Source organism: Helianthus annuus, chromosome 14 (genome assembly GCF_002127325.2).
Source record: "Helianthus annuus cultivar XRQ/B chromosome 14, HanXRQr2.0-SUNRISE, whole genome shotgun sequence".
NCBI classification, from domain to species: Eukaryota; Viridiplantae; Streptophyta; class Magnoliopsida; order Asterales; family Asteraceae; genus Helianthus; species Helianthus annuus.
The window spans coordinates 81,863,116-81,879,930 of NC_035446.2; the positions used below are offsets into that span (position 1 = coordinate 81,863,116).

A 16,815-nucleotide genomic window follows, 5' to 3' on the forward strand; every position below is an offset into this window, starting at 1 on the left:
ACACTATGTAACACTATATATCATTATATAACAAATATAACACTATAGTTTGTCTGATAGCATGTCTATGATAGATGTACAGTAGAAACTCTATAAAATAATACACTTGGGACCACCAAAATTTATTAATTAAAAGAGTTATTAATTAATCGATAAATTAATAAATATTAATTTATATATTAATTAATATTTTATTAATTTATAGTAGAATACTTAGTTTACAAACGCCTTTCAAGTTTTCACTTAATTATTGTATACAATGCATGTATATCAAATGAACGACCCAATTTGAAAGAAACCTTCAATCTCCCACCTTATTATGCTTCTTGTGTTCAATGTATCACTTTATGGACATTAAAAATATTTTCTATATAAATACAAGATCAAAATAGGTTAACACAAACAAATCATACACACAACATGGCTTCCTATCTTAAAGGTGTGAAAAAAACAACAATGACAGACGAGATTCGAAGAGCATTATGCAAGCACAACAAGGATAATCCAAGTCTCACTCAAAAGCAATTGCAAGAATGGGTTCATAGTAACTATGGTTTGCAGGTGAGTCAAGCGACAATATCGAATACAGTTAAGCGGTCTTTAGAGTATCTCTCACTTGCTCCCGAAAGAGGCGATGTTAAGCGACACAAACGGGCAAAATTTCCTGACCTAGAAAAATCTCTCTATGAATGGATTCTTCAATATCAAGAACATGTGAATATGACAGGTGAACTAATCATCAAGAAGGCGAAAAAGTTCATGAAAGATATGTATCCAGTGGATACTCCAGACTTTACTTTTTCTATTGGTCGACTTTTGAGAACTCAGATGAAGGTGGTGAAAGCACTCAAGAACTCCAGAATTTGATCAAAGAGTTGGGTTATCGCAATGCAATGGATGTCGAAGATGTTCTGACTCACCCAAAAGAAAATGTAGTTGCACAGTTGTTGACTGATGAAGAAATTATTGAAAGCGTTATTGGAATTAATAAAGATGATATCGATGAAGAAGATGATGAAAGTTCTACAATGGAGCCCCCTTCGCGAAACGAAGCTATTAAAGCGGCAATCACCACTACTAGAAAATGAGGCTATTGCAACTTTTCAGATGTAACTTTTTTCAATTATGTTGCATTTGACTCTAATGCAACTTCATTTACTACAAAGGTTGCATTAAGGTATCTAATGCAACTTGTTTTAAAAAAAGTTGCAAAATTCTATTGAGATTGCAACCTTTTGATATAAAAGTTGCGATTATAACTAAAATTTGCAACCTTTTTCTTAAAGGTTAAAAATTTTATTGAACTCTGCAATTGTTATTAGAATTGTTGCATTCTTATAACTAGTAAGATTACATGCGCTATGTTGTGGGGTTTTAGTCGATATCTATTTTGGTTCAGTATAGCAACCAAAAGAGTATACTTAAAAGAATATCTACAAATGCTTTATATCCACCAAAAACAACAAAAAAAAAAAAAAATTAATTGGACAGCGGTACAGGGCTAATTTTAAATTTCTTGTAATTGGAAATTGGTTGTTAAATCAAGTGACCGAAGAAGATAAAAAGATTGATAGATAACAAAGACCATATCATCCCATAATTCCAAAAGACCCATGAGTCAAAATTGCTAGGACCTAGAGGGAGGAAGGTAATCGATTAGAGGTGTGGGCAAGACACTCGATTTGGGTAGGCGGGAGAGAAGGGTGGGGATAATAGGTTTTGTTTGGAGGGAATGAAAATTTTCTTTTGACAAAAAAAATAAAGGGGGCAAATTTAACTTTGGGAAAACATATGTAAATTAATGTTTGGATGAATCGTGATAACTTAATTTAATCTTAGGCTATGAAGTGCACTCTAATATTTAGAGTCTTTATGTGGGTCAACCTAAACCCGGCCTATTTAAAAACATGTCGTGTTAATTATCGACCCAAAATCTGATTTTTTTTTATATATGGTTCAGGTTGGGCTTTGAGTCGTGTCAAGAATTAGCATCCCTAATACGTCATATTAGGTAGTGAAGAGTTAGATTGTGGTGTGGTGAGTTTTGTTAGGTTATAATGAGCTATCATTGTTCATACATGTTTTAGTGAGGTATATGTATATTGAGTCTTACGGATCATCATAACTTTTAGTTTAGCATGATGATTCCTATTATGCCATATTAGGCATGAAAGGTTGGACTGTGTTGCAATGAATCATGTTAGGTTGTAATTAGCTATGATGGTTCATACATGTATTAGTTGGGTGTATTACGTCACAACTCTTATATAGAGTATGGTGGGTCATATTACGTCATATTAGGTTGAAAGGGTTAATTTGTGTTGTAGTGATTCATGTTATATCGTAATAAGCAATAATAGATTCTAAGTGACAGCCATTAAACAATGCAGGGCTGAACCTAGAGGTGGGCGATCCACGCCCCCCGAAGCCTAACCACTACCACTTACCTACGTCGACCACCACAACCACTCACAATATGTTTTTTTTGTTCCACTTCCTTGCTTTCTACAAGTTAGACCTAATTAATAATGTTAGGAGAGCTTCACGAATCATCGACTAGCTATTACGTTATGTCATTCTAATACTATGACTTTGCTATGTTTATTGCTACAATGTTAATCGTTGGTTAAAAAATTAGTTTATATGATTTGTTAGCGTCTCGGGCTTTTTTCGGCTTGTATAGGACACTTGAATCCTTAGGACTGTCTCTGAAACAATGCTTATGTTTATAGTATGTTATTTAGAAATTAATGTAGTGAATACACGATATTGTCGATGATGGTCAGTTTTGATCAATTAAGGAGCTATTAGTAAATGATGGTTAGTTATAATGGATTTGTGTCAGTTTTTAATCAATGATGCGGTTTGGTGTCAGTATAAGTAAATGATGGTTAACTTATAACCAATATTGGCTAGTTGTGTGTGTATATATAATGCATAATAACTATAATCGATATGTCTATTGGCGTTGTAAATTTTTCTACATCCAATTTAATTTTTTCATGCGCAAACGGTACAAAAAGGTCATTTTGGATGAAAATGACAAACGTGCCCAAATGTTAGGGACGATTTTGACAATTAACTCAAGTTTTAATTTAATGTTTTTTAAGAAAAAGAAACAACTTTAATTAATATCCCCCAAATCCAGTCCCCCCCCTCCGATTAACCCACCCACCTTCAAAAATTTTTATTACCGTCTCATTTTCAATCTCCCTCCATTAACCTTACCCTAATTTTCCATCCCCAAAATTCATCCGCTGGTTATCGTTTTCCCGTTTTCGTAAGCCTACGCACCACCATCTAGCCTCCACCGATGGATTTTGCTAATTGCACCCCGCTGTTGTTGTCGTCTTGCTTAGCCGTCGCTACAATCCATGCCATCGAGCATATCTGGGCAAATCTAGATAACGATGTTGCGGTCAGATGTCAATAATGATAGTTGCAACTAGGTGAGTAATTTCTCTGTATATATGTCAATATTGTTAGTAGTTTTAGAACTTTTCTCATCAATTTCGAATCCTCTTTTTTAAATTTACGCTGATTGATCGACGAACAGAGTTTCAGCGTCATCACAAAACAGGTTATTTTATAAAAAGTTACTTTGCTAGTGTTAAAATTGTTGGTTGAAACTGCATAATACGCTGGTGTACAAAAAGTAAATACTTTCATATTGTTGTTGATTTGCAGTTTAATATGATACTGTTGCATATACATCTAAAACAAATTTACGCAATTGGCCAAATTTTGTTGTAAAATGATAGATTACAACATTGCCTTTCGTAATCTTTTTTCGTATTGATAGAAATAAAGAATTAGCCCTTGCTGATTGTCTAACATGGTTCTTTATTCTAAATGAAATCACAAAATATGTATTCATTGGGTTGTGTTATCCGTTGCTTTTCAAATGCAAAGGTAATTTAATTATAATATAGATAGTCTTTTTGTTCAAAGAATTTGCTGTCTATAGAATTTTGTTTCAGCTTGTGGTAGTTTCCTTTCTTTGTGAAGCATGTTTGGTTTCATATTTATAACTTTTAAGATTAAACTTTTTTATAGGAAATTTGATTCAACTTTGGTGGCTATGGGCTATCTTTGTTTGTTATGATTCACCATCTAAGGTCAACACATTAGTAATTCCCCTGATAGTGGTGGCGATGTGAGTGAAGATCCAAAATCCAACTATGGGTTTCAACCTCTATTGGAAATAGATTTGCAATGGAGGATTTATCCGAGGCAAGAATCAACGGTGCATATACTGAAACCATTGGTCTCTTTAGAGTCTTCAATGGTCATGACGGTACGCATAAAACTAAATATTTGTTTTGGTTTGGATATATGTTCTTGTTTTAAAGCTTTGTAGTAACATGCAGGTGCAAGGGCATAATTATCCCCACATTCTTCTTATGCAAATTGGCAACACATTTTGTCAACTTTTTTGTGGGTCAATAAAGCCTTGAGTACTTGGTACTATATTTCACCCAACTTTCAATGACCATGTTGTATAAATCAAATTATTTGAGACAGCCATGTTTATTTATTTTCCATTGTTATCTTGCAGATATTGAAGGCTTGAAAAGGAAATTGTCTATCATGTTTGCTGATAATTCGCCTAATATGCAACCTACCTAATTAACAGGTGCGCTAGTTTACTTATAATGTTTTCCAAGAGAAATACATGGATTTAGTTTTTTGGGATATCAGGTCATGGATATCTCAATATGTTGTAGAACGCTACAAGATGGAAGAACCGACCTTTCAGGCTGTAATGAATAAAGAGAGGCATGCATAGCTTTATGGTAGATGCGTTACAAATATGTTGATAAAAAGTAGATAGTTTTTGCATATCGTCCATGATTTTGGAGGGGCTGATGAAATCATTTAAAGAAAACATTGAAGTTGAGAAAAAGTGGTTGCTGGAAATGCATCAAGAGATTGAAGAGGATCATGAAAGAAAAAAAAATGTCAACTTCAAGTTATGCAAAAAGATGTTAACAACCAAAGAGAAGACTTGGAAGCTATGATGCGGAAGGTTATGTAACAAGTGCCAGTTCGATCGATCGAGATGGTAGAATATTATTCATCACCCATTATTATTGTAATTTACACATTGTGTTTACCATATTATTATTTGAGTTTGGACAAGTATATCAAAGTACGTTAGTTGACTATCAGTTATCAGTGATATCTTATTTGACTATCTGATAACTATGTTATTATTGTTTTGGTGTAATTGTCACTGAATGCATATTAGTTAATAGCATTTGAGTTTTATGCTACATTGTTGCATTTGGTTGTAAAAAAGGTTGCATTTTCTCCTTTAAAAAGATAATAATGGTTGCATTAAGTCTAGAAAAGGGTTGCTTTGTTGTAACAAAACTATAATAGAGGTTGCATTTATTTATAAAAAAAGTTGCAATAGAGTATATGAATTGTTACTACAAACTGTAATAAAAGTTGCATTTGAAGACTAAACAAGTTGCATTTCAAAATAAAAAAAGTTGCATTAAAAAGGTTGCATTTGAATAATAAATGCAACACTTTAAGAAAATGTCGCATTAGACTTTAAAAATGTTGCATTATGTCTAATGCAACTGCTTCTAATGCAGCTCCCACTAAAAGGTTGCATTAGGCTTAATGCAACCTTTTTAAAGCCTAACGCAACATTTTACCGGGGTTACAATAACATCATTTTCTTGTAGTGCACATTGAACAATTTCTTGTTGAGCTATGAGAAAACAACACCAGAAGTTCTTACCATGCTAAGGAAAATTAGAGACGAGATTCAAGGGGAAATTGATTTCAACAAAAAACAAAAGACAATTGAGTCATTTTTCAAGAAACCTTTATAAATCATTCATGTAATATGCTATATATAAGGAATTATTAATTTATATTTTATATGGGGTCTAAAGAAATTATCAAAAATGTATTATCTTATAATTTTAGCGAATTATTAATTTAGCACCCTATCCCCGAGTCAGGATCGGCAAAAAATATTATCTTAGAGAGTTTATTAAATAATCGAGTATTAATATATCGAGTTTCTACTGTATAGTGTTATATTTGTTATATAATATTATATAGTGTTACATAGTGTTATATGGTATTATATGGTGTTACATATTGTTATACGGTGTTTATATGGTGTTATATAGTATTATATATAGTATTATAATACACTTCTCACACTTTAGGCCCCTTTTAGACTATCTTTACCATATATATATATATATATATATATATATATATATATATATATATATATATATATATATATATATATATATATAGGGTAAGGTTCATGCGAGAACCACCCTTATTGCGAGAACCGCGAGAACCAATGTGAACACAAAATAAAATCTAAAAAAAATCAAAAAAGCACTCAAAATTTTTTTTTTATTTTTTTAATATTTTTTAACAAAAAATCGCTATATTTCGTTCCATAAAAAAAAAAAACTTTTTTTTTTCGAGTAACAGTTATCCATGCACATGTGCATATGTATCATTACTTCAACAAATTCGGTAATACATTATCAGGAATAGACAATTGCACTTTAATTTACAATACCATTAGTAATACACTACTTTTTACATTACCAATATTCAAAATGCACATGTGCATAATTAGGTATAACCATGATATAACGTGTTTTGATACAAAAAGTTTGTGATTTTGAATGGAGAAGTAGACCCATATACATGTTTTTTGGTTAGTTATATCTAGTGGTTGATGGTTTGGTTATAGTTGTCAATTTTTTATGTAATATGTTGATTGGATGGTATAAATGGTGTTTACATATATGTAATAAAGTGAAAATATTGTTAATGGTATTGTATTATGGATGGTAGGAGGTAATGGTATTGTATTATGGATGGTAGGAGGTAATGGTAGTGTATTATGGATGGTATGATAGATGAAAGGGAAAGTGTATTCAAAGTGGTGTACCAAAACACCTTATTTCATGTTAATACATATAATGCACATGTGCATTTCTAATATTGGTAATGTAAAAAGTAGTGTATTACATATGGTAGTGTAAATGAAAGTGCAATTGTCTAATATATGTAATGAATTACGGAATTTGTCAAAGAAATGACAGAAATGCACATGTGCATGCTTGTGTATTATGGATGGAATGATAGATGAAAGAGAAAGTAGTGTACCAAAACACCTTATTTCCTGTTGATACATATAGATGCACATGTGCATTTCTAACATTGGTAATGTAAAAGATAGTGTATTACACGTAGTAGTGTAAATGAAAGTGCAATTGACTATTATTTGTAATGAATTACGGAATTTGACAAAGAAACGACACATATGCACATGTGCATGGATAACTGTTACTCGAATTTTTTTTTTTTTGAATTTTTTTTATTAACAAAATATAGCGATTTTTTCAAAAAAAATAGTAAAAAAATAAAAAAAAAAATTTGGGTGTTTTTTAGATTTTTTTAGGAATTACTGTTTGTGTTCACACTGGTTCTCGCGGTTCTCGCAATAAGGGGTGGTTCCTAACGGATCTTTGTCCTATATATATATAGGGCAATGATAAATCGAAAACCCACTCCAGTTGACTAAACCCTGAAAACTCACTAATAACCATTGATTAGAAGAGATGGATGGTTGTGATGTGTTTGAGTATTATCTCTCTTAATTTTTATTAAATTAATCATTAAATAGTACATGTAAGGGTAAAATGTGAATGGAGAGTTATAAATATATTCTTGGGAAGATGCAACTGCATCTGACTTGACTTCTGACTTCCTTTTGATGTAACACATAATTCAAAATACATATTAAAAAAAGAAAAAGAAAATAGTTATGACAAATCCTCCCTAGTTTCTCGTGCATCTTTTTCTTATTAAAAAAACACTACAATCTGTATATCACCCTAATATTCATTCATGAGATGATGGCTTTTTTTTAATTCATATGTAACATTTTACAAAAAAAAAAAATACAAAAAATAACACATTTTCTGTATAAATTCAAAAAATGTAAACACCCAGTAAACAAGAAAATGCTTGTTTTTTTTTTTTTACCATTTAAAGGATATCCACATACAAAAAATGTAACACTTTGTTTCTGTAACATACACTTTATTTTTACAATAATCTAAAACGTGTAACAATTCACTTTATTTTTTGTAACGGGCATTATTTCTATAACACAAAAAAATGTAACATACATTTTTGTTTTGATTGATTGTTACATTTCTAACACACAAAAAAAATGTAACAACACACTTTGTTTCTGTAACAGTCACTTTATTTTTACAATAATCTAAAAAAAAATGTAAAAACACACTTTATTTTTACAACAATCTAAAATAGTGTAACAATGCTCTTTATTTTCAGTAACATACATTATTTATGTAATACGAAAAAATGTAACATGCATTATTTATTTGATTGTTACATTTCGTAACTAAAACACAAAGAATTGTTATGAGAATTGTTACATCGGAAATAAACTTCATTAACAATAATCCAACATAAGTAATGTAACTTGCAATGTTACAAAATGTATATAAAAAATCTAACTTCATTAACAAGAATCCAATAACAACAGATTTTTTAGATTCAATCATCATAACAGTAAACAAAGAAAGGTAACATTATAATCCAATACATAAGAACTTAAAATCAAATTGTTTCCATTTTTCAGATCTGAAAACAAAATTTACACAAAAATTGATAAAGTCGGTAATAAAAAACAACATATACAGAAAATAAAAAATTAAAAACATTCATCTTCTTGAACAAAAAAATAAAAAAAAGTTGTAGATCTACAAAACACAAAAAAAAAAAAAAGATCTACAAAACACAAAAAATTGCAAATCTAAAAAAAAACTGAAAACAAACATACTTAGATCTAGTAGATCTGGTAGCATCTTTTCGGAGCATCTTCAACCGGAGCATCTGGAGCATCTTCAACCGTTATCTGAAGCATCATCTTTTGGATCTGGATCATGATTCGAAGCATCTTTTTTGGTTCGGGGCATCTTTTTGGTTTGGAGCAAGTGGATGCTGATCTTTTGATGTTCATATGTAGCCATGGAACCAAGCCACCATATGATCCAAGCCACCATGATGTTCATATGTTCATATGTGGATGATGATCTTTTGATGTTCATAACTTCAAAAAAATAAAATAAAATCAAGATACATAAAAATGATGTTATGGAAAACAAAGATCCGACCACTAAAAAAATCATCAGATCTATAACAAAAAAAAAAAAAAAAAGATAAAGACATTCTTATAACTTTCACCGCATTTGTTGACCACCGCCGGATCTTGAAACCACCATCGGATCTTGAAACCCTTGTCGAGGAACTACCCGAGCCCACCTTACAAATCTATCGAACCACTCAAAGCACTAAATCAACCAAGAAAACCAGTGGTTTTGGTGATGATTTGTGGTGGATCGATGGATATCTCGTACGCCAAGAAACCGGATCTTGAACTACACCGTCACCGGATTGTTAAGATTGTAGATCTAGAGTTTGGGTGGTTGATTATGAAGGGTTTTAATAAGAACAAGAATTTTTTGGTTTCAAACCTTAGATCTGGATGGTTATCCATAGAGAGAGAAAGAGAGAGAAGTGTGTGTGGTTTTGTGGTGATGAGGAGAGAAGAATGAGATGGGGTATAATTAATATGTCAGCACAAAGCTTTTCATGTCTAGTGCAAAATTCCAAAATTACCCTTTATTTCATATTTTACATAAATGTCGTGGAGGCTTCTAGTCCACACAATTGAGTTTTCTAGGTTTTCTTAACCGGAGTGAGTTTTCTCATTATAATTAGCCTATATATATATATATATATATATATATATATATATAGAGGACAAAGATCCGTTAGGAACCACCCTTTATTGCGAGAACCGCGAGAACCAGTGTGAACACAAACAGTAATACCTAAAAAAATCTAAAAAACACCCAAATTTTTTTTTTATTTTTTTACTATTTTTTATATAAAACTCGCTACTTTTAGTATCCAAAAAAAAAAATTTTTTTTTTAAAAAAAAATTTTTTTTGGCTACTAAAAGTAGCGATTTAAACATAAAAAATAGTAAAAAAATTAAAAAAAAATTTTAGATTTTTTTTGATTTTTTTTGTTTTTTTAGATTTTTTAGGTTTTTTGGGGGTTTCGTTTTTAGCATTTTAGTTTGGGAGGGGGGGGGGGGTTAGGTTTTTTTGGGGGGGGGGGGGGGGTTGGGGGGAGTGAGGGTTAGGTTTTTTTAGGGTTTTTTTAGGTTTTTTTAGCTATTTTAGGTTGTGTTCACATTGGTTCTCGCGGTTCTCGCAATAAGGTGGTTCTCGCATGAACCTTACCCTATATATATATATATATATATATATATATATATATATATATATATATATATATATATATATATATATATATATATATATATATATGGGATGGATCATGAGAAAACTAGTTTAAATGAGAAAACAAAAAAACTAACTAAAAAAACCTAAAAAATACCAAATTTTTTTTTTTTTTTTTTACAATTTTTTAATAAAAAATCGCTACTTTATATGTATGGAAAAAAATTTTCAAAAAAAAAAAAATAAATTTTTTTTGTTGTACTGCACATGTGCACTAATACGGAAAGCCTAAACCACTTAACCCACCCCCCACTGACACCCCCCAAAAACCTAAATTCACCCTACCACCAAAAGCCTAACCCCCCCCCCACCCCACCCCCCAAAAACCTAAACCCCCCCCACCCCCAAAAACCTAAAACTAAACCCTAAACATAATCCCGAAAAAAACCTAAACCCCCCACCCCCCCCCCCCCCAAAAAAAAAAACCTAAACCCCCCCACCCCCACCCCCCAAAAACCTAAACCCCCCCACCCCCACCACCCAAAAACCTAAACCCCCACCCCCCAAAAACCTAAAACTAAACCCTAAACATAAACCCGAAAAAAACCTAAACCCCCCAACCCCCCCCCCCCCCCCCCAAAAAAAAAAAAAACCTAAACCCCCCCTCCCCCCACACCCAAAAACCTAATCCTAATCCTAAACCTCAAAAAAAAAAACTAACCCTAAAAGCTAAACTAGACTCAAAAAGCTAATTTTAAGCATGTAATGCAATTGTAGTACATGTTACATTGCACATGTGCACTACTATAATAATAGTGTTGAAAACAAGACGACACCATAAATCTTTTTTTATGTCATAAAAAATATGCTCGAATATACTTGAATGAAAGATAAGAAAATTTGTGATCTTATGGTGCCATTTTTGTTTTAAAATGATAACGTATGGAGAAATGGGAAATGTTTGAAAAATTATATATTTTTTGTTCCAATTTTACCCCTCCTTCATTAAAAGTCCCCCCTCCTTCATTAAAAGTCTCCCTCCCCCTCCTTTTTAGTGGATTTTAGTTAGTTTTCTAGTTTTCTCATGATCCTCTCCCTATATATATATATATATATATATATATATATATATATATATATATATATATATATATATATATATATATATATATGTATATGTAGGGGCCGCTAAAATGAAAACCAACCCTAGTTGTAAGAACCGAGAGAACCACTTTTCAACCATTAGATCTTCAAAATGAATGGATGAGATTAAAAGTAATTAAAACTAATATCAAATACTTTTTGTCTTATTATGTCTTTAATATTTTAATCCGAAAGGTTAGTTTAGTAAATTTACTCAATTTTGTCTTTTTGTCTTTATTGTTTTTTATTACTTTTTTTGTATTATTATATTACTTGTTTTTTAAAACATATTTTTTTTATTAAAAACCATTTTAGATCCAGATTTTTAAACCAAAACAATTTTATTTTTATGTTAAAAAAGTTTACGTTTTACGTTAAAAAGTTTACGTTTTACGTTTTACGGCAAAAAGTTTATGTTACATTAAAAGGTTTACGTTTTACGTTAAAAACTTTACGTTTTATGTTAAAAAGATCGCATCATCACCACTCCATCTCAACTGTTACATCCCCATAACAGTCTTCATTACATCGTACGACCGTCTTCATCTTCTCCGTGCATCAACTCCGACCACCGGACATCACCTTCAACCTCCAACCACCTCTGTTCTTTGAGTTTTCGAAGTTCCGAGTTCCGAGTTTGAAGTTTCGAAATCTATTACACATCACCATTCATCTGTTTCCAACAAAGGAGTATACTGTGCGAGACTTTGTTCTTTCGGCAACCAATCTTCATCATTGCTACAGCCCCCTTCACCAAGAACCATTTAGTGGATTTACCTCAAAACAAGCTCTAATTATTCTTTGCATAAGATATTCTCAAACAATTAATCTTCATCCTAAAACAATATCTACAAACCTTCTGCCACGTCTTACCGATTGGGTTTTTTTTCATCATTGATTGTGGTAGCTTGATTTAAAAGACGAACAAGAGCCAGTTAACAAAGTTATGAAGAAAGGAGTATACTGTGCGAGAACAGACACCAGACATCATCATCATCATCTTCGGCAGTCATCATCATCATCTCCGACGTTCATCGTCATCATCTTCATAACCTCCGACCACACAATACATACCCCATCGAACCACCTCCACCACCTTCGATAAACCTGCAACACACCGACCACCGTTCAGCCTTCCTTCTCCATCAACCTTGGTTCACTGCCGACCACCCTTCTCACCTCCGGTCACCAACAACAACCACCTTGTCACTCATCATCGTTCATCATTATTTGTGTGCGCTGTGTTTTAAGAAAGAGAAAGTTGCTTCAGATTTGGTGTGGGTGAATTAAGGAATAAGAAGGCTGGGTTTTGAATTAGGAGATCATAGATGAGAAAGGAAGAAAGTGATCTGGACTTCTCTGACTTTGTAAGAGAAGAGAGAGAAGATTGATATGAATAGAAAGAGACAGGTGATCAGTTTGGGTAAATTACGAAAATGCCTCTTAAAAACAACCACATGTCTAATGAGGTGGCCATCTCTAATTGGTTAATATCAGTTTTCGCGGTTCTTACAACTGGAGGTGGTTTCTATTTTAGCGGTCCATATATATAAGGGACCGCTAAAATAGAAACCACCTACAGTTGTAAGAACCGCGAGAAACACTTTCTAGCCTTTAGATCAAGAAGATGGATGGATGAGATTGAAAGTAACTAAAATTAATATTAAATAGATTTTGTCTTATTATGTCTTTAATATTTCAAAAGGGTAGTATAGTAAAATTACTTTTTTTGTCTTTTAGTCTTTATTATTTCTTTATTACTTTTTTGTTTTATTATATTACTTTTTATTTTTTAAAAAGAATTTTTTTATTGTCGGTTTTTGCACGCTGTTTTTACGCCCGACTTTTTCACGCTTCGTTTTTTAACGGGGTCGTTTTTGCACGCCGTTTTTTACGATCGACTTTTTCAAGCGTCGTTTTTTTAACGCGCCGTTTTAACGCGCCGTTTTTTACGTCCCGTTTTTTCCACGGCGTTTTTATGCGCCGCATTCACGCCCCTTGTTTAGGCGTCGTTTTATCATACGCTTTTTTGCGTTTTACAACTTACATAGAAAAAGTTTTACGTTTTACGTTAAAAAGTTTACGTTTTACGTTAAACTTTTTACGTTTTACAAAAAAACTATTTACGTTTTACGTTTTACAAAAAAACTATTTACGTTTTACGTTTTACGCTAAACTTTTTAAACTTTACGTTTTACGTAAAACTTTTTAAACTATTTATGTTTTACGTTTTACGTTTTACGTTAAACTTTTTACGTTTTACGTAAAACTTTTTATGTTTTACGTTTTTACATTTTACGTTTTACGTTTTATTTTAAAAATTTTACGCTTTACGTTTTATGTTAAACTTTTTACGTTTTACGTTAAACTTTTTACGTTTTACGTTAAAAAGTTTTACGGTTTAACTTTTTTTTTTCACAAAAACTTTTTTACACAAAACGAACGCACGCAGAAATCGCAAACTTGGTATGTGTCTCAGATAGATTGTTATCATCATAACAACTATAACAATTGGGGGAAAAAATAAAAAACAAACAAACAAAAATCAAAACAGTGAGTGGGTTCTTGAATAAACGGGGTTTGGCTCAGATTTTTCGATAAACAGAGGCTGCAAAGTGGGGGTGCACGTTAAAAAACCTACCCTCCACCATCCTTGCCGCGCCATTGTCATCAAAATATGCGTTTTTTTCCATCATCACCGCCCCAAAATCCAAAACCACACTTCAATCGACCACCGGCACCGTGCGGGCACCACCGACACCAGGGGGCACCGCCGACACCGCACGGGCACCACGGGGCACCGCCGGGCACCATTGGGCGCCGCTTTGCAAATAAATCAACCTTCTCTAAATCAAGTTTTCAACCACAAAAATCAAGTTTTCAACCACAAAAAATCAACAATTACTTAAATCAAGTTTTCAACCACGGGATCCACCCTGAATCACAGTATCGTCGGGTAATCGCGTCCAAAATGGGAACTCAAAAGCATCATAATTTCCCTGACTTCATAAGATAACAGAACCTTCAAAGATTACTTCATAACAGTAAAAAAAAAGCCTTTTGTAGCTATATCACCAACAACCCCTTTTTACGTCCCTTTTCTCTACAACGAGATTTCCACACACATCATCTCATTTCCATATAATAGAAAGAGAAAAACAAGAGTAAGGAAGCTAGAGAGAGTAAAAACAAGTCCCGTCTTCTGTCAAATGATTCACGGAACCCGGGAATCCGACAAGTGACTTGCGCTTGACCGGTTTTACAACCGGCAAGTCTGGTAACTTGACTCCGGTGACATGTTGCACCATCTGACTGAAGTTGGAGCGGTCGGGTTCAGAAGCCGGTGGAGATGGCAGCCGGCAGGACCTGGTTCAGAGCCACTGGCGGTGACGGTGGAGACGGCAGCCGGCAAGACCGTCGGACAAAAATTCCTGAAACACCGGCGATTTCCCACCTCCCGCTGTCGTCTTCCGCCACCGTCTTCCCCACCAACCACCTCCCACCACCGTCAATTTCATCACACCCATTCACAAAAACTCCGGCCACCACAACCAACACCGTCGCCCCCACCTCCCCCCACACCAACACAACCAGTCACAAACTCCGGCGCCCCCTGTTTGGCAACATGTTACAGATCTGATTTTTTGAAGATGATGGTGGTGATCGAGTGTGAGAGAGAGAGAGAGATGAGATTAGGGGGTTTTCAATTTTGGGGGTGTGTGAAGTGATAAAGTCTGAAGACAGACTTTAAAGAGATAAAGAGACAGATGGATTGGACAATTTGAGTAATTTACCATAATAACCTTTAGATTTTAATATAATAGTGTATACGTGTCGTAACCTGATTGGTGGAGAGTAGTTCTCGTGGTCCTTACAACTGGGGGTGGTTTTCATTTTAGCGGTCCCCTATATATATATATATATATATATATATATATATATATATATATATATATATATATATATATATATATATATATATATATATATATATATATATATATATATATATATATATATATATATATATAGGGGACCGCTAAAATGAGAACCACCTCCAGTTGTAAGAAACTGAGAGAACCACTTTCTAGCCTTTGGATCAAGGAGATGGATGGATGAGATTTAAAGTAACTAAAATTAATATTAAATAGATTTTGTCTTATTATGTCTTTAATATTATAATCCAAAAGGGTAGTATAGTAAAATTACACTATTTTGTCTTTATATATATATTATATTTAATTGTCTTTTTGTTTTATTCATTAATTACTTTATATTAAAAATTCAGAATTTTATGTTAAACAAAAATTTCAAAATTCAGATTTGTCTAACAAATTTTTATTAAAATCATTTTTTTAATTCAGATTTTGTGATAATTTTTTATTAAAAGAATATTTTTATTAAAATCTCTTTTTAAATTAACATTTTTTTAACAAACCGAATTTTTTTGCGCGCCGGTTTTTGGCGTCCCGTTTTACCATGACGTTTTTTACGCGCCGGTTTTTTCAACGCGCCGGTTTTTGGCGTCCCGAATTTTTTTGCGCGCCGGTTTTTGGCTTCGGTTTTTCAACGCGTCGTTTTTTTCAACGCGCCGTTTTTTTACGTTAACGTTATTTACGTTTTACGTGCCGGCTTTTTACGTTAACGGTTTTTTACGTTTTACGCGCCGGTTTTTTACGTTTTACACGCCGGTTTTCTACGTTAACGTTTTTTACGTTTTTACGTTTTACGCGCCGGTTTTTAAATGACATTTACGTAAAACTTTTTACGTTTTACTAAAAAAACTTTATGTTTTACGTTTTACCTAAAACTTTTTACGTTTTACGAAAAATTTTTACGTTTTACGAAAAACTTTTTACGTTTTACGAAAAAAAAATTACGTTTTACGTAAAACTTTTTACGTTTTACGTAAAACGTAAAACTTTTTACGTTTTACGTTTATGTAAAACTTTTTTACGTTTTACGTAAACCTTTCTACGTTTTACTAAAAAAAACTTTATGTTTTACGTTTTATGAAAAAAAATTACGTTTTACGAAAAACTTTTTACGTTTTACGTTTTACGTAAAACTTTTTACGGTTTACGGTTTACGGTTTACGTAAAACTTTTTACGTCTTACGTTACGTTTTACGTAAAACGTAAAACGTTTTACGTTTTGCGTTTTACGTTTTACGGTTTGCGTTTTACGTAAGACTTTTTACGATTTACGTAAAACGTTTTACGTAAAACTTTTTACGCTTCACGTTTTTACGTTTTACGTAAAAACGTTTACGGGTTATTTTTTTTTTACAAAATTTTTTTTACGCAAAAACGTACACACCCAGAAATTG

At 32.6% G+C, this 16,815-nt stretch overlaps 1 protein-coding gene and 1 long non-coding RNA gene across 3 annotated transcripts; both read left to right on the forward strand.

The window, feature by feature from the left end:
* Window positions 1–456: 456 nt before the first annotated feature.
* LOC110906861 lies at window positions 457–1,088 on the forward strand. Its single transcript, XM_022151929.1, has 2 exons — window positions 457–727; window positions 829–1,088. Exons 1-2 carry the CDS (start codon window positions 457–459, stop codon window positions 1,086–1,088), a joined length of 531 nt encoding a protein of 176 aa, XP_022007621.1.
* Window positions 1,089–3,176: 2,088 nt separating this feature from the next.
* LOC110908577 lies at window positions 3,177–5,197 on the forward strand. 2 transcript variants are annotated; one of them, XR_002574727.2, is made up of 5 exons: window positions 3,177–3,449; window positions 4,057–4,297; window positions 4,371–4,464; window positions 4,559–4,636; window positions 4,702–5,197. It is a non-coding gene; the product is annotated as an uncharacterized LOC110908577 (long non-coding RNA). The 2 variants fall into 2 exon arrangements; XR_002574728.2 differs by having other exon boundaries at window positions 4,728–5,197.
* The last annotated feature ends 11,618 nt before the right edge of the window (window positions 5,198–16,815 follow it).